General features: G+C 42.1%; 1 protein-coding gene across 6 annotated transcripts in view; it reads left to right on the top strand.

Annotated features, from left to right (window-relative positions):
• The first annotated feature begins 6,105 nt into the window (after positions 1–6,105).
• Positions 6,106–25,828, top strand: part of cped1 (cadherin-like and PC-esterase domain containing 1) — a 279,536-nt gene continuing 259,813 nt past the window's right edge. For all 6 annotated transcript variants that reach the window (XM_072267562.1, XM_072267559.1, XM_072267558.1 and 3 more), the window contains exon 1: positions 6,106–6,748. In XM_072267562.1, the coding sequence (XP_072123663.1) occupies positions 6,494–6,748 (255 nt within the window). In that variant the 5' untranslated portion in view covers positions 6,106–6,493. The remainder of the gene's footprint in view (positions 6,749–25,828) is intronic.

Here is a 25,828-nt window from a genome sequence, read left to right as displayed (position 1 = left end):
GTTGCTCAAAATTTCAAGAACCTACAGAATCTCTTGTATTTTTGATGTGTCTAAAGGTAACATTTCCTTCAAAGGCACATTGAAGATGCCTCACTGCCAAAATGCATTTAAAGCTTTAACATCTGGCAAAGCCGAACATTCAAAAGCACTTAACAGCATTAAGCAAAGAATTGAAACATATTTAAGACAGTATTCAAAAAACATTAAGCAAGCACTGGTACTTAAAACGGTATAAACTAAACCAAAATCAAAAATAAATGTTGCTCTCTGATTGGCCAGTCTTTCATTTATCATTGAGATTGCTGGAGTTCCGGATCCTGCATTATGTCCAACTACACACAGAACCCAAGAACCAATTCCCAAGCAGAAATCCTAGGAAATCTCACCAATCCTGTGACTCCATGGGAAATAAGGCACCAATCCTGTGACTCCATGGGAATCTGTCAGCGGGCTTGCGGCCATATTAGTAAATAGAAGTGTTAGAGTTTCTATGAAGATCCAGGCTAATGCACATACACCAAGAGTCAAGAAGGACCACCAGAATGCTTTGGGAACATTTCAGGAACGCCTCCATACAAAATACATTAAGTAAGAAATAGAGGAAGATAGGGACATCATAAAAGACATGGGTGATTAACATAGTAAACACGAGGAAATCTGCAGATGCTGGAAATTCAAGCAACACACATCAAAGTTGCTGGTGAATGCTGCAGGCCAGACAGCATCTCTAGGAAGAGGTACAGTCGACGTTTCGGGCCGAGACCCTTCGTCAGGACTAACTGAACAAAGAGCTAGTAAGAGATTTGAAAGTGGGAGGGGGAGGGGGAGATCCAAAATGATAGGAGAAGACAGGAGGGGGAGGGATGGAGCCAAGAGCTGGACAGGTGATTGGCAAAAGGGATATGAGAGGATCATGGGACAGGAGGCCCAGGGAGAAGAAAAAGGGGGAGGTGGGGGAAAAAGCCCCAGAGGATGGGCAAGGGGTATAGTCAGAGGGACAGAGGGAGAAAAAGGAGAGAGAGAGAAAGAATGTGTTTATATTCATAAATAACAGATGGAATACGAGGGGGAGGTGGGGCATTAGCGGAAGTTAGAGAAGTCGATGTTCATGCCATCAGGTTGGAGGCTACCCAGACGGAATATGTTGCTCCTCCAACCTGAGTGTGGCTTCATCTTTACAGTAGAGGAGGCCGTGGATAGACATATCAGAATGGGAATGGGACGCGGAATTAAAATGTGTGGCCACTGGGAGATCCTGTTTTCTCTGGCAGACAGAGCGTAGGTGTTCAGCAAAACGATCTCCTAGTCTGCGTCGGGTCTCGCCAATATATAGGAGGTCACATCGGGAGCACCGGACGCAGTATATCACCCCAGCCGACTCACAGGTGAAGTGTTGTCTCACCTGGAAGGACTGTCTGGGGCCCTGAATGGTGGTAAGGGAGGAAGTGTAAGGGCATGTGTAGCACTTGTTCCGCTTACACGGATAAGTGCCAGGAGGGAGATCAGTGGGGAGGGTTGGGGGGGACGAATGGACAAGGGAGTTGCGTAGGGAGCGATCCCTGTGGAATGCAGAGGGGGGGGGAGGGAAAGATGTGCTTAGTGGTGGGATCCCGTTGGAGGCGGCAGAAGTTACGGAGAATAATATGTTGGACCCGGAGGCTGGTGGGGTGGTAGGTGAGGACCAGGGGAACCCTATTTCTAGTGGGGTGACGGGAGGTTGGAGTGAGAGCAGATGTGCATGAAATGGGGGAGATGCGTTTGAGAGCAGAGTTGATGGTGGAGGATTAACATAGCCAGTCTTTGAAAGTTATAGTAAATTAATTTCCTTTGTTGTTATTGATTTACAGGAATTCAATAATAATTATATTAATAGGAAAAATGTTTTTGCAATGTTACTGTGTTCAGGCTTGAAAGCAGTATTAGGGAAAATGCTGAGCTCCATTAATAAGGGAAGTATAAGAGGCTAGTTGGAAAACAATGATAGACTTCGGCAGAGTCAACATGAAATTATGAAAGGAAAATCGTAAAACTTAAAAGTTAAAGTTGTAACTAGCAGAATGAATCAGGCAAATCAAATGATGCGGTATATTTGAACTTTCAGTAAGACAAGACACAAAATATTATTGAGCAAAATTTAGAGCTTGAGATTTTAGGAAGAAGGTACCAGAGTGGATTGAGGATTTGTTAATGAACAGAGAATGGGGAATAGAAACAGAGTGGTAATTTTTGGGTTAAGGGGCTATGACAAGTGGAATGTCACAAGAATTAGTACTGAGGCCCCACCATTTACAATCTATATCAAATATTTAGGATGAGGGATCAGATATAATAGATTATAGAACAGCACAGAACAGGAATGGGCCACAGAAAAATAGAAAGGCAGAGTATTTTTAAAAGGATGGTCAAATGAAAGAGATACCCATTTGCCCTTGAACATGAATTGCTGCAAGAAACTGATTGGAATAGGGTTTAAGTAAAATGGTAGAGATAACTTCCTTCAGTGAACAGAGCCTTGATAACATCATATTTGGTTTCAACTGTATACATGTATATCACCAAACAAAACAATGCTCTTCAGTGCACAATACAGTACTGTACATATAACTCACCCACAACACATAGAATGATATTACCACAAATAAATTAACAAATACTAAAATATATTTCAGATGATTGACAGTAAATGCAGACTTATAAGACTAAAGAGGCAGTATTGAGGGATCAGGTGAGATCGTTCATAATGTGCACGTTGTCTGGCTGAAGTAGACTCCAACTTTCCACAGAGGAGCTGTTTATGTGTAGTGAGGAGTTGTCAGCCTGCACCTTCATGGTGTCCACAATCATCTCTTTAGCCTTGTCCATGTTGAGGCTCAAGTTGTTGTGCTTGCACCATTATACAAGCCGCTCTACTTGCTCTCTGTATGCTGGCTCATCATCATTATTGATGAGGCCAACCAGTGTTGTGTCATCAGCGAACTTTTTGATTGGTTTGAGCTGGGTCTAACAGTACCATCACGCCTCAGCAGTCTGAACAGCAACAGGCTGTGCAAGCTGCAGGTGCTCAGAGCGATGGAGCGAGAAGTGTCACTGCCAACATGGACTGACTGTGGTCTTTCTGTCAAGAAGTCCAAGATGCAGTTACAGAGAGAGGTGCTGAAACCCAGCAAGGACAGTTTACCACCAGCTTCTGAGAGATGATCATATTAAAAGCTGAGCTGAAATCGATAAACAGCATCCTGGCATACAAGGCACCATTTTCCAGGAGGGACAGGATGGACTGGAGGGCAGAGGCTGTGGCAGTGGACCAATCTGAGCAATAAGCAAACTGGAAAAGATCCAGCGTAGCAGGAAGATGGGATTTAATGTGATCCATAGCCAGCCGCTCAAAGCACTTCAATATTTTTGCAGTCAGTGTCAACAGATGACAAACAGTGAGGCAGGTTACCATTGCCCTCTTGGGCACTGAGATGATGGTGGCTGCCTTGAAGCCTGCAGGGACAGTGTACTGTTTTTGAGAGATATAGGAGAATGTCTATTAGAACCTCAGTTAGCTGAGATGTACAGTCCCTCACTACCCAACCAGGCATATTATTAGGCCCCACAGCTTTACATGGGTTGACCCTGGCTAGAGTCTTCCTCACATTACATTCAGCCAGAGACTCATTCCTCCGAGATGCAGCACTGAGCATCATAGCAAGTCATTCCTGCCTGTGGCCATCAAACTTTACAACTCCTCCCTTGGAGGGTCAGACACCCTGAGCTGATAGGCTGGTCCTGGACTTATTTCATAATTTACATATTACTATTTAACTATTTATGGTTCTATTATTATTTATGGTGCAACTGTAACGAAAACCAATTTTCCCTGGGATCAATAAGGTATGACTATGACTACATTAGCTGCAGCCAGAGTACCTGGTCCTTGAGGGGATAGGGGCCTTCCTCACCAGCACATCATTCTGTGCATCAAGCCATGCATAAAATACATTCAGGCTATCTGGAAGAGAGGCTTCACTGTCGTAGACATGCATGGTAGACTTGTAGTCCATTATAGTCTGAGCACCCATGCGCCTCATGTCTCTGGTGTCACAGAAATGCCTATATATTCTCTCTGAATAACCCTACTTTACCTTCCTGATGTTGCGGGAAAGCGCAGTCTTGATGAAGGGTCTCGGCCCAAAATGGCCACTGTTTACTCTTTTCCATAGATGCTGCCTGGCCTGCTGAGTTCCTCCAGCATTGTGTGTGTGTGTGTGTGTGTGTGTGTGTGTGTGTGTGTGTGTGTGTTGCTTGGATTTCTAGCATCTGCAGATTCTCTCCTTTAATCGCAGCTCCTGCAGGCCTAAGAGCTGTTTTATTCCCTGAACTGAAGGCATCCAGATCTCTCAGCAGTGCCTGGGTCTCTGCTGTCAGCCACAGCTTCCGATTCGCCCTTGCAGGGATGTGTTCAATAATCTCAGTGCACATCCCAATATAGCCAGTCACAGATCCAGCATAATGAAAGGTGGGTAGCTCCCTCCCTGAACAAGTGTTTTCAAAACGGTCCTGCAATGTTGAGGTTGCTCCTTCCAGCCAAGTCTTTATCTGGTTTAACTCGTTTCATCAATGCAGGAGTGAATGTGATAGGTAAATGGTCAGAGTCTCCAAGGTGGGGGCCGAGTCAGCCTGGTATGCTCGAGCAACAGGAATTCTGCAGATGCTGGAAATTCAAGCAACACACATCAAAGTTGCTGGTGAACGCAGCAGGCCAGGCAGCATCTCTAGGAAGAGGTGCCGTCGACGTTTCAGGCCGAGACCCTTCGTCTTAAGTCACACTTCGTCTTAAATGAAACGTCGACTGCACCTCTTCCTACAGATGCTGCCTGGCCTGCTGCGTTTACCAGCAACTTTGATGTGTATGCTCGAGAGCTGTTTGTATAAACCAGGTCTGATGTGTTCTCACCTCCAGTAGCAAAGCCAACATGCTGATAACATTTAGGCAGGGCTGTTTTTAAGTTAGCATGGTTGAATTTGCCAGCAACAATAAAGGGGCGTTATTGCTTGCAGGTCACTGATGGTGTTGTAGGGTTCATGCAGCACTTCCTCAACATTAACACAGGGAGTGGGGGGATGTCAACAGTCAGTGGGGGGGGGGGGTACAATGCCAATGAAACAGAAGGTTCTGTCGAGGATTAAAAACTCTACCAGAGGAAGGGAATCTACAGGAAAATACTGATTCCAAAAATAATGTTTGGTGAACATTTTTTCTTTTGTTGCCAGATGACCAAATATAAATATAAACCTTTAGATATTTTGTATTATCTCCATTACACAACAATGTTGATCACCCTTGACCACTGTGTTACAAATGCATTATATGAAAACAATGGACTTGGATTTTATTTTTCTAAGATCTTTTAATTATGATTAGCAAAGGAGCACAAACACCGTTGCAATATTTATCGCCTGGATTCAATGTTTGAGTGAGGCAATATTTTAAGGAAATGTGACTTAAGATATGCAACGGCTTTCACTTTAAATATAAATATTGGAAATGTTTCCGCCTACCCTGTGAAAGGATTCTGGCCTCATCCTGAACTGTTTACTTTTTGTGATTTTAACGGAAACCATAAGTTATGGAAAGTGAGGTCTGATTAAACAAGCGGGAAAGGATGGTCCCAGAATCGAATGAAAAAGACAAAAAAAAGATATTTATTTTTCTTGATAATTATTTGCATTTTAACAATTCAATTGGTCACTGTTGCTGCACTCAAACTACTTTCACTGAAGTCTGATTAAGCACAACAGTTCCAACTGGTTTTAATCATTTAATCGGGGATTGCTTCTCGCAATTGATGGCAGCTGCTTTCAGTGTCCGCTGCATAGCGCAAATAGAATTATTTTTTAAAACTGAAAGCTGGAGGAAAAGTTAACTTTGGTGATAAGAAACTTTGCCATCGAATGTTTGTTAATGACTGAGCCTCCATGTCGACGTATATCGAAAACTGAAGGACTACTAACCCCCAGAACTGGGAGAAGTGGGAAGCCGCTATGGCTGAGTTAATACATTTTTATCAGCGGCTAGAATATGAAGCTTCTTCCTGTCGTGGGCGTGAATTCAGAAGTTTTCCATTTAGATTCAATTGAAGATTTACTTTGCCCTCCCCTCACTCTTACAGTTCGTTTTACTTAGAGGAGACTTTTAAAGCTGCATTGGAGCTAGAACAGTGACCGCGGTGGTTTCGAGCTACGTTCTACCAGCCAAGTCGCGCGTCGGACAGGATGATGTGGCCGGTCAGAAGCGACCGTTGTATCTCTTGACGGGCAATTGATTGGAAGTGCCCCAGAATTAGGTGGTGGCAAATCCGAAGAGTATCAGACAGATACACGACCGGGTTGCTGTAAGCCCCTGGGGACACAAGCTTGACGCGATCGGCGTGTTGCCGTGACTGTAATTTATTGAGCTAGTGCCAGTTAAATGCAGTGAGGGTGCCTGGCGCCGAGCGCTGTCGACATGTGTGTTCGCCTCGCCCTGGCACACTGTCGCCGGCTGAAATCTTCTCATCCTTTACTATTGGTGGCGGCGATCGCAGTATGCTTGGTTTACCCATCACTCACGGTCTTCCGCCTAAGAGCAGGCAGCATCAGTCCCCCTGAGCTGAAGCGTGGCTCCTGGAATAAGTCAACACAAGTCCCAAGAAACGGGCAGGAATCTGACGGGGATCCTAAATGCATTTCTGGACTCGCTGCACTTCAAAACCTGATCGAGGTGGGAACAATTCTACTTAGTGTATGTAAATAGGTTATTGAATAAAAGCTCAGTTTTATGTTTCCCCCTTTTTTTCGGACTTGGGACTTTACGGAAGTAGTATAAACAAAACGCTGCCATAGATAAACAGTAAAGAACTCGGCGGCATTCTTTAAAGTTAGTAGGATTTCCAGTGGGAAAATGGTAAGGCTGTCGAGTCATTGATAGTTCCGGTTGGGATTTTGTGACTTGTCGCTTCAAGTTCAAATAGCTACCAATAACTAGGGGGTGAAAGATGGATGAGACTTAATTTATAGGGTTGGGAGCTGACAACAGTCGCTTATTGACGGATAAAGTTTTGGCTTATTTTTAGTACTGAATTCGATGAAACGCTTCCAGGAGGCGGATGTTACAGGACCCGGTTCAAGAGTTCAAGTGGGGGATAGACAGCTTTTAAAATGTACATCAGTCAGTAATCTGACTTTTAAATTTTGAAAAACGATACAAGGACAGTTCCAGAAGTTTATTTCTGATCATCCCATTTCAACAACGTCTCTTGTGTGGAAGCTACTAAGAAATTTCATTACAGCGCCATGTTAGATCATCATTGGGAACAGGCGCCGAACATTTGTAAATTTTTCAAATTAGTGAGAAAACTATAGTCCAGAAAGTAATCCACTAAATTAGCCTGATTTTGCATGTTCTTGGTATCTTAGCATTTATATTTTTAAAAAGTTGGTGAGAAATTTTAAGCAATCTTGAAGTTTTAAAATTCAAGTTCCCCAGTCCTCCGTTATCACTTCCAGCTGTGTTACCAATTATGGTGGTGGGGGTCCTTCATTCAAAGCTTATTAAATTAAACTGCCAATTAAGTTTTTATCCTTCCTTCCGCAATTCCACTCTTTAGTTTGGAAACTATACGATAGCCTTGCCATTATTGTCAAATTTATTGTCTTCATTTATCTATCATAAAAGTTGCTTAAAGATGACTTTTCAGTGGCTTAAGCATTCTGTGAAAAGAAATATTTCACCTAAGTATGTTGAAGAGGCAGTAAATTAATCCGCTGTCATTACTTTTGGAGGAAGAGACAATGTCAGATAGAGTACCAGTTCTGAACTCTTTCTAATTTGAAGTGCTTCATTATCCCGGACACTTCAGTTTTGAAGGACTTATTCCAAGCAGGTAAGGTAACAACCTTGCCGGTGTTATCTGTGATAGTCTTGTCTCTTGCTGAACTGCTGTTCAGAAACAAAACTTCGCGTGTTATCTCGGTACTTCAGAAGGCATTGAGCAGGAACATAGGAACACATTAATTAGTCTAGCACTGGCAAGCAGCCAGCGAGGAAGCGCATCGCATCAAATTCAATTGATCTTTGAGTAGTAGTTATCTTGGATTTCGAATGGGTATCCTGGAATTTGTAATCGTATCTTGGAATGCTGCTGCTGCTCCTCAAGAAGAGGCCATTCAACCCCTCTTTTTTGAGCCACCGATTAATAACTTGCCTACAGATAAGCAAGGTATAGGTTGGGTAAATGCAGGCCTTTTCCACTGAGGTTCGGTAGGGCTATAACCGGAGGTCACGGTTTAAGGGTGAAAGCTGAAAAGTTTAAGGGAGACTTCTTCACTCAGAGGGTGGTGAGTGTGTGGGACGAGCTGTCAGCACAAGTGGTACATGCAAGCTGGATTTCAACGTTTAAGAGAAGTTTGGATGAGTACATGGATGGTATGGGTATAGAGGGGATGGCCCCTGTGCAGGTCGATGGGAGTAGGCAACTTAAATACTTTGACATGGGCTAGATAGGGCCAAAGGGTCGCTTCTGTGCTGTACTTTTCTATGAATCTGTTCTTTCCCATTAAGAATGCTTTTCAGTCACCCCCTTTTGAAAATATTAACAAAACGACCACCAAATGGTGATGTAACTGAAAATGTTGGGGGGAAAATTCACCAGATTAAATGGCATCCATGGAAAGAAGCAGTTAATCCTTCCCTTTTGCCACTTATTATTGAATTTGTTGAGGTGACACATTCCAAGCTGTAGCAACTATGTAAGAACATTTCTTTCCTTTTCTTTCAATAATTATTTAAACCCAATTAATATTTGTGATAGTGAGGCCCACTCTTCCCTTGTGCACTTTAAAACTGTGCAGTTGAGGAAGTTATGCCTGGAATTGAGATATAATAATGATCTAGTTTGGCAGCTTGCTGGAATATATTGCAGAGGTTATCAAGTTTAATAACCCAAAGGCTTTTATTTAAAAAAAAACTATTATTTATATAACTAACTGTTATGAAAGATGAACATTATAGAATAAATGCAAATCCATTCCAGGAGGAGGCAACAGCAAGAAGCATGTTGGCTTTCTCCAACTCTTACCAATACAGAAGGCATCCAGAGAGTCACCACGTCATTGTTTATTTGGTTATATTTCACATGTTTGCATATATAGTAGTTTGTTGCTATTTGTGTTATGGACTGGCTAAACTGTACAATGATTTGTTTTGAGTGGCTGCCATGTTCTTTTCTGGAAACAAGGAATTTATTTTAAGAAAGAGTGTGATCCCTGTGTGTATTAACATTGACAGAACTGAGCCACACTTGGAAGATTAAATGTTAGCTAATATGCCCTCACTTGGCATGCATTCAAAGGTTTAGATGGGAGATCAGTTTTGCAATCATGTACAAATGGTAACACGTTTTAAAGTGAAATATTCTCAGCGCTGGACAGATGTGGCACATACCACAAACACTATGATGGGATGAACATCACCAAAGCTAACAAACAAAAATAGGCCACATGTGCTAATTAATTATTTGAGGCTAATGCTTGCAAATTGAAATCATTTTATGTCATGCAATTTTTAAACATTCCCTAACAACAAACCATGGGTCACCGTGATCTAAAGGCTCTCCTCAATCACAAAAGGAGACCCTTTCGATCAGGAGACAGAGGAATTGAAATGAGCAGGGAGAGCTCAAGGAGAAGAGCATGGTGGCTAAAGAGGAAAACAGGAGAGAGCTGGAGAACGAACTTGGATGGAGTGGCACAGGGGAGGTGTGGAGTGGCATGCAGAACATCACTGGCTTCAATCAGCCGAGCTGTAGAGCTTCGGAATGCAGCCGTTGACTGGGCTGATGAGTTGAACCAATCCTTCAATGGGTTTGACAATTGCCCTCCTGTTCACTCCCACCCCCCCCCCCCCCCCAGCACTCCAGTCCAGGTGCCGAGGCACCCAATGCTCCCTCAGCTCCAAAGTCTCCCCTCCTCCTTCCTACCCAACCCCCTCCACTTCAACACGTGAATGAACAGCACGGGCTACCTTTGTCTACATCCCCTCCTAGCCCGGCACCTACCATCCACACCTCCACATCCCTACTGCTATTGTCCCGATCTTCATCTCCCCCAGCCCCCACCTTCCACCAACTCCCCAGTCATCATGGACTCGCCTTCACTATGGAGCAGGTGAGAAGGGTTCTGGGGAAACTCAGACAGCAAAGCATTGGGACTGGATGGTGTGAACCCCAAGGTCCTGAAGGAGTGTGCTGAGCAGCCGTGTGGAGCGCTCCAGCACGTTTTCAATCTGAGTCTCAGCTTGGAAAGGGTCCTGACTCTGTGGAAAACATCATGTGTGGTCCCAGTACCCAAATAGGGCCTACTGAAAGTCATAAATTACCACAGTCCAGTGGCCCTGACTTCACACATCATGAAGACCCTGGTTTTGACTTGCCTCTGATCCTTGGTCAGATCAGCTCTTGCTCCCCTGCAGTTTGCTTAGCAGTAGCACATTGGAGTTGATGATGCTGTCATCTACCTGCTGAACAGAGCCGACTCCCATTTTGATAAGCAGGGCAGCACGGTGAGGATCATGATTATTGATTTCTCGAATGCCTTCAATACTATATAGTCCTCATTGCTGGAGGAAAGCTCTGTGCTATGCAGTTGGCATTTCCATTGTGTCCTGGATAATGCACTACCTGACTGGTAGTTTGTGCGGCTTCAGAGTTGTGTGTCGGACATAGCTTTTAGCAGCACTGGGGTCCCACAGGGGACTGCATTGGCTCCTTTCCTGCTTACCCTGTATACCCCAGACTTTAGAAATAACACTGAGTTATGTCATCTGCAGAAATTCTCTGATGTCTCAGCAATAGTTGGGTGTATAAAGGGAGGACAGGAAAGTGAATACAGGGCCCTGGTGGAGGAATTTGTCAAATGGTGCAAGTTGAATCTTCTACAGTTGAGTCAGTAAGACAAAGGAGATGGTGATGGACTTTAGGAAGACTAAACCTGCACTGCTCCCTGTTACTATTGATGGTGAGGGCATGGATGTTGTGTGGACCTACAAGTACCTGGTGGTTCATCTGGATGACAGACTTGAGTGGAACACCAACACAGAGGCTGTGTACAAGGACCAGAATCACCTCTACATTAGGAGGAGACTGTGGTCCTTGGGAGTATGCAGGCTTTTCCTTCGGATGTTCTACCAGTCTGTTGTCGCCAGTGCAATCTTCTACGTGGTGGTGTGCTGGGGCAATGGCATCAACACGGGTGATGCCAACAGGCTCAATAAACTGATTGGAAATGCTGGCTCTTTTATAGGAGTCAAACTGGACACTGGAGGCTGTGGTAGAGCAAAGGACCCTATGGAAAATCCTGGCAATTCTAGACCCTGTTTCTCATCCTCTGCATGCAACCTTGGCTGAACAGAGGAACACTTTTATTAATAGACTAAGACAAATGTCCTGTTCCAAAAAGCACTCTGAGGTCATTCTTACCCTTGGCCATTGGGCTCTATAATGAGTCAACCTATAGCTGGGGGAGTGATGACTCCTTCCTGTTAGACTGTTTGAGGTAATTTACTTATTCTTTCTTCTCTTCCTATATTTGTGTATCTGTGCACTTGTAATACTATGTCACTATAATTTCCTTAGGGGTTAATAAATTATCTATCTAAGGGATACTATGTCATTGAAAAGCAGTGAAGACAGCAATTAGGATGACACAGGACTTGCCAATCTAAGCCATTATTTGAAGGCACAGAATTTAGAATGAATCCATTTTAATGGGCTGAACATTGTGTTTTTAAATTGCTATGAAAATCAAATGTATGGTGAATTGAATACCAAATGAAATTAAATTTCCTTTGCTATTTGTGATGTATATAAATGATCTTGATGAAAATGTACATGAATGGGTTAGTAACTTTGCAGATGAAATTTTAGATTGGTGTTGTGGATAGCATAGAAGACTGGCAAAGAATACAGTGGGATATAGATCAGTTGCAGATGTTGGGGAAGAAAAGGTAGATGGTGGTTAACCCGGCCAAATGTGAGGTGTTTCACCTTGCTAGGTCAAATATAAAGAGGGTACACTGATAAGGGCAAGACCATTAACAATGTACTGAGCAGAGGATCCAAGTTTATAGCTCTCTGAAAGTGGTTACACAGGTTGATAGGGTGGTTAAGAAGTCGTATGGTATGCTTGCTGATATTAATGGAGGCACTGAGTTCAAAAGTGAGGAAGTTATGTTGGAACTTCATAAAACTCTCGTTAGGCTGCATCTGGAGTATTGTATACCACATTATAGGATGGAAATAAAGGTTTTGGGGACGGTGCAGAAGAGGTTTACCAGAATTCTGCCTGGATTAAAAGCCATGTGCTATTACAAGAGGTTGGCAAAAGTTGGGTTGTTTTCTCTGGAGTGGCAGAGGCTTATCTGATGGAGGTTTATAGGATTATAAGAGACATAGACAGAGTAGACAGGCAGCATCTTCCTGAGGTTGAATTGCACCACCCCACACTGGTCTGCTGTTTTTCAACCCATGCTATCTAGACCAGTTTGGATCAGGGTTGGGAAGGGGAAGGAAATTAAAGATTGGGAAGGTCAAGTTCTCAATACATGTTGGATCAGAAGCTTCGGAAATTTGTAAAATTGTGTGAGCTATTTAAAATAACCGATCACAGTTCAATCAAGTACAGCAAAGATCACCTCTGAAGCAAACTGTAACTTTGCAGATCCTTTGCTCAGGAGTTTTTAAAAAGCTGCGAAAAGCCAAAAATAACAAATCACATGGGTAATGCCAACAGGTTTAACTCATGACTTGTTAACCGTGACTTACTAGTAGCATTCTCACACACTAAAAGGCAGTAGATTAAAGTCCCTCTCTAGAGGTTTGCGTACATAATCTACACTGCCCCATCAGTCCTGCACTGAGAGTAACTCCCTGTTAGATGAGTTAATTTTTATACATGATTTCAAAACTTGTCTATTTAAACTCTTAGATAAGGGTTCCCAACTTTTATTATGCAATGGACCCCACCCTGAACCAAGGTGTCCGTGGGCACCAGATTGGGAACTTTTCTCTTAGATGCTTGCATCTAGGAGGGATATTGGTTCATGTTTAATATTGCAGTTTATTTCATTTCTATCTGTGAAAGTTTGCTACATGCTCACTTTCCCTGTGTTACAATAGTGACTAATTTCCTTGACTGTACAATGCTTTGGCACAGGTTAAGTTCAGAAGATGTGCTAGAGAAATGCAGCCTTCCCTCCTCCTTTACTCTGCTGAACATGTTTCTTCATTCACAAACGAGAGAATCCTCAGATGCTGGAAATCGGACCAAAGCACACACGATGCTGGAGGAACTCAGCAGGCCAGGCAGCATCTATGAAAAGACCACAGTCAACGTTTCAGGACAAGACCCTTCGGATTCCTGCCAGAGTGTTTCAGCCCGAAACATTGACTGTGCTCTTATCCTAGATGTTGCCTGGCCTGCTGAGTTCTTTCGGTATTTTGGGTATGCTTCTTCATTCCACTTATCATTGCAAGTTTATTCTGCATAGCAGTTATTGCTTTGTTCTGCTGAGCACTTGCAATTGATCAGTAGTGAGTGGTAGAAGTAAAAAAGCATTTGTTTTTCAGCTATTGTTACCATTATATTGTAAGTAATGCACATTATCATTGTGTATTAAATATAGTATTTTATAACCATCAACTACTTGAGTTAAATATCACTCTAGTGCTCTTTATTTAACCTGTGACAAGAGGAGGAAAGGGTGCTGGAAGTGGAAGTAAATGGGGGAAATGGAGAGCAGAAATGCTTTGATAGTGGAGGTGGTCAGTTTGGACCTGCTGAAGGTGAAGTTTATCAATACCTGCTCCCAGCAGCCCTCAGCGCTGCTGCCTAACTGCTCCCCTGACCCGAATGACCTGGGTTCAGTTCTGTGCTAGCTGTGTAGAGATGCAGTGTTCTCCCTGTAATTTCATCCAATTTCTGCCATTAGCTCTGATTTCTTCTCACAGGTTGGTTGGTATATTGTATATAAATTGCCCCTGATGTGATGCTGGAAGTCTTGAGCAGGTCACAAAAAACTCAACAGGTCAGGGAGTGTCTGTGGAGTGAAATGGTCAGTCAATGCGGCTTTTGATGGCAGAAGCGCCTGTTTCTGTATGGAACTTTCCAACTTTAACACAATCTTAAATGTATACAGGAACTCTCAAGTATGTATCTACCTAGTTCTGCCTTAATAATATTCAACTACTCTGCTTTTGCCATCAAAACTACTGTGGGAGGCGAGGGAGGAGATTGTTGAGCCTCTGGCGACAATCTTTGAATCATCAATGGGGATGGGAGAGGTTCTGGAGGATTGGAGGGTTGCAGATGTTGTTCCTTTAGTCAAGAAAGGGAGTAGAGATAGCCCAGGAAATTATAAACCAGTGAGTCTTACTTCGGTGGTTGGTAAGTTGATGGAGAAGATCCTGAGAGGCAGGATTTATGAACATTTGGTGAGGCATAATATGATTAGGAATAGTCAGCATGGCTTTGTCAAGGGCAGGTCGTGCCTTACAAACCTGATTGAATTTTTTGAGGATGTGACTAAACACATTGAAGGAAGAGCAGTAGATGTAGTGTATATGGATTTCAGCAAGGCATTTGATAAAGTACCCCATGCAAGGATTACTGAGAAAGTAAGTAGGCATGGGATTCAAGGGGACATTGCTTTGTGGATCCAGAACTGGCTTACCCACAGAAGGCAAAGAGTGGTTGTAGACAGGTCATATTCTGCATGGAGGTCAGAGACCGGTGGTGTGCCTCGGGGATCTGTTCTGGGACCCTTACTCTTCGTGATTTTTATAAATGATCTGGTTGAGGAAGTGGAGGGATCGGTTAGTAAATTTGCTGATGACACAAAGGTTGGGGGTGTTGTGGATAGTATGGAAAGCTATCAGAGGTTACAGCGGGCAAAACTGGGCTGAGAAGTGGCAGGTGGAGTTCAACTCATAGGTGTGAGGTAGTTCATTTTGGTAGGTCAAATATGATGGCAGAATATAGTATTAATGGTAAGACTCTTGGCGGTGTGGAGGATGAGAGGGATCTTGAGGCCTGAGTCCATAGGACACTCAAAGTAGCTGCGCAGGTTGACTGTGGTTAAGAAGGCATACGGTGTATTGGCCTTCATTAAACGTGGAATTGAATTTAGGAGCCGAAAGGTAATGTTGCAGCTATATAGGACCCTGGTCAGACCCCATTTGGAGTACTGTGCTCAGTTCTGGTCGTCTCACTACAGGAAGGATGTGGAAGCCATAGGAAGGGTGCAGAGGAGAGTTACAAGGATGTTGCCTGGATTGGGGAGCATGCCTTATGAGAATAGGTTGAGTGAACTCGGCCTTTTCTCCTTGGAGTGGACAAGGATGAGAGGTGACCTGATAGAGGTGTACTGTATAAGATGATGGGCATTGATCATGTGGATAGTCAGAGGCTTTTTCCCAGGGCTGAAATGGTTGCCACGAGAGGACACAGGTTTAAGGTGCTGGGGAGTAGGTACAGAGGAGATGTCAGGGGTAAGATCTTATGCAGAGAGTGGTGAGTGCGTGGAATGGGCTGCCAGCAACAGTGGTGGAGGCGGATACAATAGGGTCTTTTAAGAGACTTTTGGATAGGTACACGGTGCTTAGAAAAATAGAGGGCTATGGGTAAGCCTAGTAATTTCTAAGGTAAGGACATGTTTGGCACAACTTTGTGGGCCGAAGGGCCTGTATTGTGCTGTAGGTTTTCTATATTTCTACATCAGGTAGAGGGTTCCAAAGACTTGCTATGTGCCATAATCACTTACTGTCTAATTGGTTTATCCTTGTTTTTAAATGGTGTTTTCTCATTCTATATTGGAGAGAGGAATTCTCTACATAGCCATCCCGTCAACATTCCTCAGGATCTTGTATATTTCAGGTAGAATGGTGTTTCAGAATATACCTGTATTTCCAAAATTGATATGTTATTATCTTGTAGGTTTTGTTACAAAATAATTCTGTCATAGCTTTTCAAATCTGGTCCGGTTTTAATCTTGTGCAGTTAATAATTACTTTCACATTCAAAGTAAACTATTGTAGTTTACTGTACCTACAGATGTCGTGTACTGCAGGAAACTACAATAGTTTACTTTGAAGATGTTTCATTTTGATCAGGTTCTGCTTTTAAAATTGAAGTGGTTAAAATGCTAACCTTTAATGGAGAATTCATTTAAAGAGCAGCAGTAAAATAGTAGTCAATATGCTTTCAAGTTAATATATGCAAGTATTTGTATTTCTGGATGCTGGCATGAAATTTAAAAAACTAAACAATGTTGCATTTAACATCAGTCACTGTGAAAACAAAGAATTTTTTTCCTGAATATATTGATTTTATTTACAAAATCAATTTTATGAAAATGTTCTTTCATATTATGAATTAGAAGGAGCCTATTAGGCTGACCTTTGCATGTTGTCTCTTGCAATATTCCATTGTTCCCTGTATCCCTGACTCTTCGAGCCACACTGCTCACAACACGTCCTCACCCCGATTTAACCCCAGCCTAATTACAGGACAATTTACAATGACTAATTAACCTGATACATCTTTGGACTGTGGGAGGAAACCGGAGGACCTGGAGAAAACCTGTATATTCTACAAGGAGGTCATACATACTCCATTGGGGGGTGCCCTGTGCTGTAATGGTGTCGAACTAACAACTACGCTACTGTGGTGCCCAATTAAAACATTCTCCTTTTTTTTTCTTTCCCCTCTGTCCCCCCCTCTCGAGTACATCAGCAATCTTTTCATCTCTCCCACAGGTCCCCTGCCACCCACCTTCATGCAGGTTAATGTCCTGGTGGCTGGTTTACTGCGCTATCCTCAGGGTATGGGAGGATATTGATGCACTTGAAGAAAATCGCATGGTCACAGAGAGAATGTGCAAACTCCGCCTAGAATCATCCGCAGTCAGCTCTAACTTCTGCACAACTGTGCCTCCCCAAATTCTGCAATTTGTTACTTCAGAATATTTTAATTCACACATCAGTAATGTACCGTGGCTGTTGGTTTTGAATACATAGTTGAACTAATGATCAGTGGTTGGATTTTAAAATGGTTACCAGAAAGCAGCCGCTGCTTATGATACAGCTCTTTCCTTTATAAAACGTACAAACGTCAAACAGGAAGCTGAAAGTTGGGTGAATGATATAAGAACTGTGAAGCCAATATAATGGCTTTCCCATCCCTACTGCGTGAATATCACATTGCTCTCAGGCACCTGCGTTCACTTGTTCTCCAAAACGTTATCACAACACGAACATACACTAGATATTTAAAATGAATGAACGACAAAAAAGTTTCATTTACAGTAGGAACCTTAGTGTAGCAACTTTAAAGTGATTAAATAGTTTGTTTCAATCAAATAAGTTTGCTATTGAGCCTATTCTCAAGAAGAAATGAGATTCCATGACATCAATTGAAACTGCAGTATTGAATATATCTTTGAAAATATATTTTTAGTGAAGCAGTAATTATAGTTGCACTATTTTTCCCACTTCAGCTTAGAATTATTTCCATGGAATTATGTTAGGCAGGGCCTTGTATTTCTGTAGTTACACTGAAAGTTCTGTTAACTTATTTATTTGAAATACAGTGCAGAATAGACCCTTCTGGCCCTGCAAGCTGTACCACCCAGCAATCCGCTGATTTAATCCTTGCCTAATCATGGGACAATATGCAGTGACCAATTGACCTACCAATTAGGTATGTCTTTGGACTGTGGGAGGGAACCCGTGGAGTGCTATTTTTTTGTACCTTCAAAACATTAAACTGATGCAACAGAGACACCAAAGTCCAAAATACGGGTGTAATTTCTAGTTTACTTTTAAGCGAGGTGTGCTTGTAGCATTATGTATGCAAATAACATTTTTATATATAACCCATAATGAATTATTTGAATGAGCAAAATTATTGAAATATTAAATACACAACACTCCTCCCTGCTTAACTATAAACTCCAACTCAATAGAGAATGTACCTCAACTGAAGACGCATTATACTATATTATATAAATACCATATACAGACATCCATAGCGTAATAAATTTTAAATTGTCCCTATCAGGCTTAAAGATTTCGTTGCTGTGTTGCATTTCTTTTGTGGGATAACGTTTTTCCTGACAAGTTGGATCACTCTCTTTGGCAGGTTGAAAGCTGAGGCTCTGAAACAATCTCAAGTTTTGGAGCCTCCTCTGTGGTGGTTGTAGAAGTTGACTAAACTGCAGGAAGTGGTTGTGACATTTCTGAATACCTTTCTTCTCCTTTTGTTTCTCTGAATCTACTTTGATCCCTTCCTTTTGCTTTTTCACATTCCTTCTCCTTTACACCATTCTCTTTCTCATTCATGTTCTTTCTCACCATCTCTTGCCTCCCGTATCTTCGTGATCTTGGGAAGGTGCATTTAGTTCACTGGAGAATTCTCTTATTAATCCTTCTATTGCTTCCTTTATAGTCTGATCTCTCCTCTTGGTCTCCTCATCCTGAGCATCATTTGACAAATCCCTATTTACATATCTCCATTGACTCCCTTTTTGGCCTTCCATTCATCCAGCTGGACTTTGGTCTTTGCATCTACTTTTAGATGCAACTTTTTTTTCCTCCCACTTGAAGTTCATGCAATAAACTTAAACTTGATTGTGGTTCTTTATACTCAACAGCTGAATGCTTGCAACTTTTCTGACGCTCCTTGAACTCTCTTCCAGCTTAAGACCAAGTCACATTGTGCAAGTAACTGCCTGATGAACATATCAGAAGTTTTCTCGGGCATGGTGCCTACGAAAACTGTTGTAGTTGGACCATTCGTCACTTTCTTGATCCCTCTGAGCAGCATGGTCCTTCATTGGTTCAATATGCTTTCCAACCAGAGACACAGAGGCTATTTGTTCTCTGTGCGGCAATGGTTCATGGTGATCGGCGTCGAGACAGTTGTGGCATCATCTAGTACATTTCTTATTTCACTTTCAGTTAGCTTCAATGCAGGGGATGTGGCATGCAAATGGTGGATGGATCTCCAATCAAGTTGTAGTTGTCTCTCCCACTCATATCCGGACAATGCTGGTCCTCCTGTTTGTTTTTTTTACCACATGCAATATCAACGTGGCTCGCTGTTTTTTTTTTTGTAATTCATTGTCACGATTTCATTCCCCCAGGAAAATTTGCATATACTGAAAAAGGGCCTTGGCCCAAAACGTTGACTGTTTACTCTTTTCTATAGATGCTGCCTGGCCTGCGGAGTTCCTCCAGCATTTTATGTGTATTGCTTATTCCCATAGGAGTTATCTTTTCTCCAGTATATGTAAGCTCACAGTTGGATATCTTCAGGCTTCAGTACAGTATCTTTGAAATGTCGTTCAAACTCATTTTGTGGAATGACTGAAACAGTGTCCAATTCTATTTTAATTAATTTGCTATTCACTTCTGGAGTAAGCCATGTTGCTTGTCTATTGTTAACTTTCACATTGTAAATCTTAAGGCTACACAATTCTGTCTCACTCTCATCATTATCAGATTTGTCATCAACAGCATGCAGATTAGTGCTCTTTTGGAACTGCAACAAACTTTTAGCTTTTTCTCTTCCCTATGCAGTCCATTAACTTTTTTCTGCCTGTCATGCACTTTATATGTGTCCTGCTTTGTTGCATTTTCTGCAAGTTTCATCTTTAAATCTGCATCTGTTTGGTGTATGAACCCCTGCCAGAATGGTAACAAAATTTGTTTGGCCAGACCAGTTTCTGTTTAGACTATGCAATTTTATTCACACTCATTTTCATTCCTTGCTGCAACTCAATTGCATCTCTGACTGCAGTTTCTATTGATACGCGATTTCCACTGCTCTTTTCAATGTAAGCTCTGCTTCAGCTGGAGCCATTTTTGAATGTTTTCTTTTAAGATTCCACAAAGTAAATGACCTCTGTGTATCATTAACCCCATTACCAAGCTGACAATGTTCAGACAATCTCTTCAGTTCAGAAATGTATGCTGAAATGGGCTCCCCTTCCTTTTGATTCCACTTGTGAATCCAAAAGTGTTTTACAATCAACAATGGCTTTGCATTATTTTGATAAATACATCAAAACTCATTTCTGCTGGTTTGGTTGGAGCAGTTAAACTTCGAAGCAGCGCACTTTAAACCCCACACCATATAAATGGAATAAACAGAAACATATATAAATGGCAAATTATGTTTGTACTACAAGGCACATAATTAAAAATGAATTGAAATGTGTACAAACTATAATAATGTAAGTCTGTCAGATTTTTAAAATAAAAACAAATGTAGATGCTGGAAATCTAAAATGAAAACAGAACATTTTGAAAATATTCAGCAGGTCAGAATTCCTCTGTAGGAAGAGAAAGAGTTAACTTTTCAGATTAAGTTTCAACCTGAATTGTTGAGAACTTCATTTTCTGCCTTTATTTCTCAGATTTTGTGATGGTGAATACAAATAATATAAGATCTGAAAATATTTCTCATAAGAGACTGTTTAGAGTAAGGTTTAAATCCTCTAATATTTAATATTGTGTAGATATTTGTTTTGGAATAAAGTTGCTTGGATGATTTCTCAAAGACAAAAAGAGACATTTTAACTGTTCTGATTGACTGGCCAATATAAAATTGAGCTGCATCCCACAAAATGCTGGCAGAACTCAGATCAGGCAGCATTTATGGAAATGATCGGCATTTCAAGCCAAGATTCTTCATCAGGACTGGAAAGGAAGGAGCTGTTTATCTTATCGGGAATTGCTGGATTATGCTGCATGGGAATGGGTTGTAATTTGGGGTTGAACATTTTTCTGGCTGTAGAACATAAGCTTCATGTTTATACTTCTGTGGTGCATGCGGTAACTCCTGGTCATCAGATAACTTTGAATTCATAAGGTGGGCAGATCTTGGACTGTGCTACAAAGTACTTCTACTCATGCAATCTCAGCCTCTGTTAGAACAGTCCTTCAGAAAAAACCACTGGGATCACTTTGTTTAAACAAAGGGCTTGCCAAAAATATTAAAGATCTGTGCTTTCAAACTTCCAACACAACATTTACTTTCAGAAACTGAATGAAATGAAATATTGCAGAACTTAGTTTAGTGAAGTACTAGCTTCTAGGGTAGGTTTGCAATGGCAATCATTTTCCAATTTAATTGCAAGGATAATTATGCTAATTATGTTTTTCCTATGTAGGAAAGGACTGCATTAGTTAGGTTTTTCTTTGTTATAAAATTGTCTGGATTAATGTAAACACTGGGGCATCAGTTTTCATATTTGTGTGTAATGGACTCTGCATGTTTGTTCCCTCCAAGAGAGCTGTATCAGAGCATTTAATTCTATCCAAGACTAGATGTATATATCTCTGCAAATGATGGGTAATATATAAGAGGGAGGTTAACTCAGTCTGAAGTGGAAGATGGGTGTGTTTGGGTCCCACACAAATGCTTAAGGGCATAATTAAAGTTTGTCCAGGATTTCAATTGTTAATGGAAATGCATTTCAGATAAGATGTTGAGTAGGGGACCACTGTACCTTTTGAAAATTCTACAGCATTGTTTGTAGGCGAGGAAAGAGGTTTGTGGCATTTTGTCAGTATTCTTTTCTTCGTAGCATCTCCCCGAGATATAGACAACAAGAAAATATGGACTGCTCAAATCTTGTTCTAACCTTCATCCACCATTTGTGTTACTTTTCGGAAGACAGCAGAACAGTTGTATGCCACAGCAAGCTTACAGCTAGAAATCCCTTGCAATGCTCAAATCTCCCACCCTTTTCATGCCATGAATCCCTACCATTAACCAAAGGGTCTGTGGACCTGAGGTTGGAACCCCTATTTGAGAACAACATTGTGATCATTCTAAGTGTCTTAGGGCAAAATTTTGGGGTGATTTTGTTTTCAGCCCACACATGTTTTCCAGCATGAAATTTTCTAAGAGATCCCAACAGTAATGCAACATCTGTCTCTGGTGCAATTTTTAAACTTCACTACTCTGGGGGGGCGGGGGGGGGGAATCTATTTAGGTTTTTCAGCTTTTACTAATTTGTTATCCCTTGAGACCATACTATTTGAAGAAGCCATACTCAAACTGAATTCTAGTCCTCACTACAATCTACGATCTCAAATGTAGTTTTGTCTGTACTGTTCTACCTGTGAAGATCAGGGTCACAGTTATTCTTGGCTTCCTTTCCTCAGTCATTCCAGGCTGCTGATCTCTACCACATCTCTGTGGAAGACGACGTCCAAAAAGCAAAGCAACAAGTGAGAAAACGGCAAATTTCACGGAGCATGTCAGTGACGATAAACCTGGTTCTGATTCCAATTTCATTTTGCTATTATTACTACTACTTCAGGAAGCTCAGAAAGCTCCAAGCTTGAAAAGGGGAGAGAAGACTTCATCTTCTTAAACACAAAATACTCTGCAGATGCTGGGGTCAAAGCAACACGCTGGAAGAACTCAACAGGTTGGGCAGCATCTGTGGAAATGAACAGTCAACATTTTGGGCTGAGACTCTTCGTCAGGACTGAAGAGGGAAGGGGCAGAGGCCCTATAAAGAAGGTGGGGGGAGGGTAGGAAGGAGAAGGCTGGTAGGCACCAGGTGAAAAACCAGTAAGGGGAAAGATAAAGGGGTGGGGGAAGGGAAGCAGGGAGGGGATAGGCAGGAAAGGTGAAGAAGGAATAGGGGAACACACAATGGGTAGTAGAAGGAGGTGGAACCATGAGGGAGGTGATAGGCAGCTGGAGGAGGGGGCAGAGTGACATAGGGATAGGGGAAGGGAGGGGGGAGGGAATTACCGGAAGTTGGAGAATTCAATGTTCATACCAAGGGGCTGGAGAATACCCAGACAGTATATGAGGTGTTGCTCTTCCAACCTGAGTTTGGCCTCATCATGGCAGTAGAGGAGGCCATGTATGGACATATCCAAATGGGAATGTGAAGTAGAGATGAAGTGGGTGGTCTCCAGCACCTTGGCATAAAAATTGAATTCTCCAACTTCTGGTAATTCCCTCCCCTTCCCCCATCCCAGTTTCACTCTGCCCCCTCCTCCAGCTGCCTATCACCTCCCTCATGGCTCCGCCTCCTACTACTACCCATTGTGCTTTCCCGCTATTCCTCCTTCACCTTTCCTGCCCGTCCCCTCCCTAGTTCCCCTTCCCCACACCTTGATCTTTCCCCTTCCTGCTTTTTCACCTGGCACCTACCAGCCTTCTCCTTCCCTCCCTCCCCCCACCTTCTTTATAGGGCCTCTGCCCCTTCCGTCTTCAGTCCTGATGAAGGGTCTCGGCCCGAAACGTTGACTGTTTGTTTCCATGGATGCTGCCCGACCTGCTGAGTTCCTCCAGCATGTTGTGCTTGTTGAATTCATCTTCTACCTTGCTGTTACAGGAACAGCCAGAGCAGACACAAACGTTTGCAAGCTTCTCAATGTGCGACTATTCAGACCAGAATATTACTTCCTGGGCAAGTCCTTTAAAGTGGATGGTGTCCGTGGTCCATTGAAGAGAGGCCATGTTTCCCACATTCCCCTTTGCCACCCTATCCAGGTCTAGTACTCCCCTGTGAATACTCTCTCACCCAACTCCAATCATTGCAACCGTCCCTCATTTAGTGCAGTTTTACTTTGGTAATCTGGTATATCATTTGTTCATAACCTGCCTCTGCTGTGTGACCGGCACACCTAAGTGTGGAATGGTTGTGTGACCAGAGCCTGGGGTTAGGACTATGGTTTGGGTATGTGTCCGGAGCTGGGATGGGGACGGACACATTCTACTCCGCTCCTGAGCCTGCAGCCATCTCCGAACAAACTCCTGTCTGAAAATGTGAACCTGCAAAATTTTGAAGAGTTCACCCAACTATGCATTGTTATGTAATATGGGGGTAAAAATGCAATGGAAACATTTACAGCACTCTGCAAAGGTCTCCAGTGTGTGTGCTTTTGCCCAGAACTGTATTTGTCAATGTGGAGTGGAAAGTGAGTTTGTAAATCTAGTGAGATCAAAGGACGTTGGGAATTGCGGAGGTGGAGCACCTCAGGAGAGGTATGCGACAGGTGACAGAGGGGGATTGCTAAGGGCATGGGTTGGCACAGGTGCAGACACACCCAGCCCTGAGACACCGGGCAAGATCATTTGATTCCAAGCAACTGGTTTATTGATCATTACACGTGTCTCTCTGGAGCTTCTTGCTCCTTCCCCCTCTCCCTTGTCCCAACCATGATTTTCCTCTCCATGTCCCCTTTCCACTTTCAGTCCACAACAGAGACCCACACATCATCACTCGCATATGTCATGAAATTTGCTTTTTTTTGCTGCAGTAGCAGTATAGTGCAATATCTAAAATTACTACAGTGTTGTGGAAATGTCATAGGCACTCTAGTGTGTGTATGTATGTATATATGTGAGTGTGTATGTATGTGTGTATGTGTGTGTATGTGTGTATATATATATATACATACACACACACACCCAAGACTTTTGCACAGTACAGTATGTCTAGCAGTGTGGAAAATCTACTAACCTGGCACTAGGATGCTGGATTATTGGGTTTTACTGTAGCAACTTCCTCCTGAAGATGTAAAATGAAAAGTCATATGACACTTCGGGAATGAACTTGGCTTTCTCTCTTAGCAAACGTTAACCTAATATTGATTGGCATAATTTTCCTCATTTTATAATGAAAAGCAAAATATTTGTGTGAAATGATCTCTCCTGATACCTAAATGACCAAGGTACAGTAACACACTCAGTTCAGTGACTTTTCACATGAAAGGAACAGGTTTAATATATCAGATAATATTCCTGTCTTTGAGTTCTGCATCTTGAGTTATTTTGAATAACACATGGAACTTCTAACAAATACATTTTGGTTGGGAATACTTGTTTATTTGCTCTGTCATTCTCTTGCACATAAGTTTGTGACCACAATTTAAAACTGTTCCCAATAGTTATTAATCAAAATGCTGCAAAAAATATGAATGATGATTGGAAATTATCTAATTTTGCTGCTTTATTCTCTCAATAACAATTCAAATTGATAGAGATTGGTAGGTATTTGAGTAGCCAGGGCATCATTGGTTATGGTGAGAAGGCGGGGGAGTGGGACTAAATGGGAGAATGGATCAGCTTATGATAAAATGGGGCAGACTCGATGGGCCAAATGGTCGACTTCTGCTCCTTTGTCTTATGGTCTAAATTAAATAATTACAATTGGGGAAAAATGGTGCCTAACTTTATAGTGTTATTGTCCAGGACTATAGCCAGATCAAGCTTTATGATTGTTCTCTACTGGAGGGAGTTCAGTTCTGGAGAAAGGGAGGATAAACATGACCTTTCATTCCTTAAAGAAGCATTTGTATTCCAGGAGTAGTTTTTTAAAAAAATACACAGGATAAGGGAAACTAGTGCTCCAATTTAATTCATTTATTGATTTAAATCAAATTCTGAGAACAGGATAAAAGACCATACTTTCAAAGAAGTGAAAGAGGAATTTAAGAGTTATGTAACAATGAACATAAGGAAATCTGTCTCCACCCATGTGTTTTCAGTAATCATGGAACAAACAAACTGGGAATGGCTAATGCTGAATATATTTAACCCTACTCTGCATGGTTTATGAAAGGTAAATCAAGTTTGATAGATTTTCACAAACCCTGTGAATGTAATAGGGAGAGTCAATGAAGGGAAATCTGTTAAGGTAGTATTTAAATTTCCAAAGAGTATTTGGGCTAGTGCCACATAAGAAACTGGTGCCCATGGTGCTAGCGGAAGT

The sequence above is a fragment of the Mobula birostris genome, chromosome 9 (genome assembly GCF_030028105.1).
Source record: "Mobula birostris isolate sMobBir1 chromosome 9, sMobBir1.hap1, whole genome shotgun sequence".
Classification (NCBI taxonomy): Eukaryota; Metazoa; Chordata; class Chondrichthyes; order Myliobatiformes; family Myliobatidae; genus Mobula; species Mobula birostris.
Note: the sequence above shows the minus strand (reverse complement) of the source record. Positions and strands in the feature narration are given on the sequence as shown.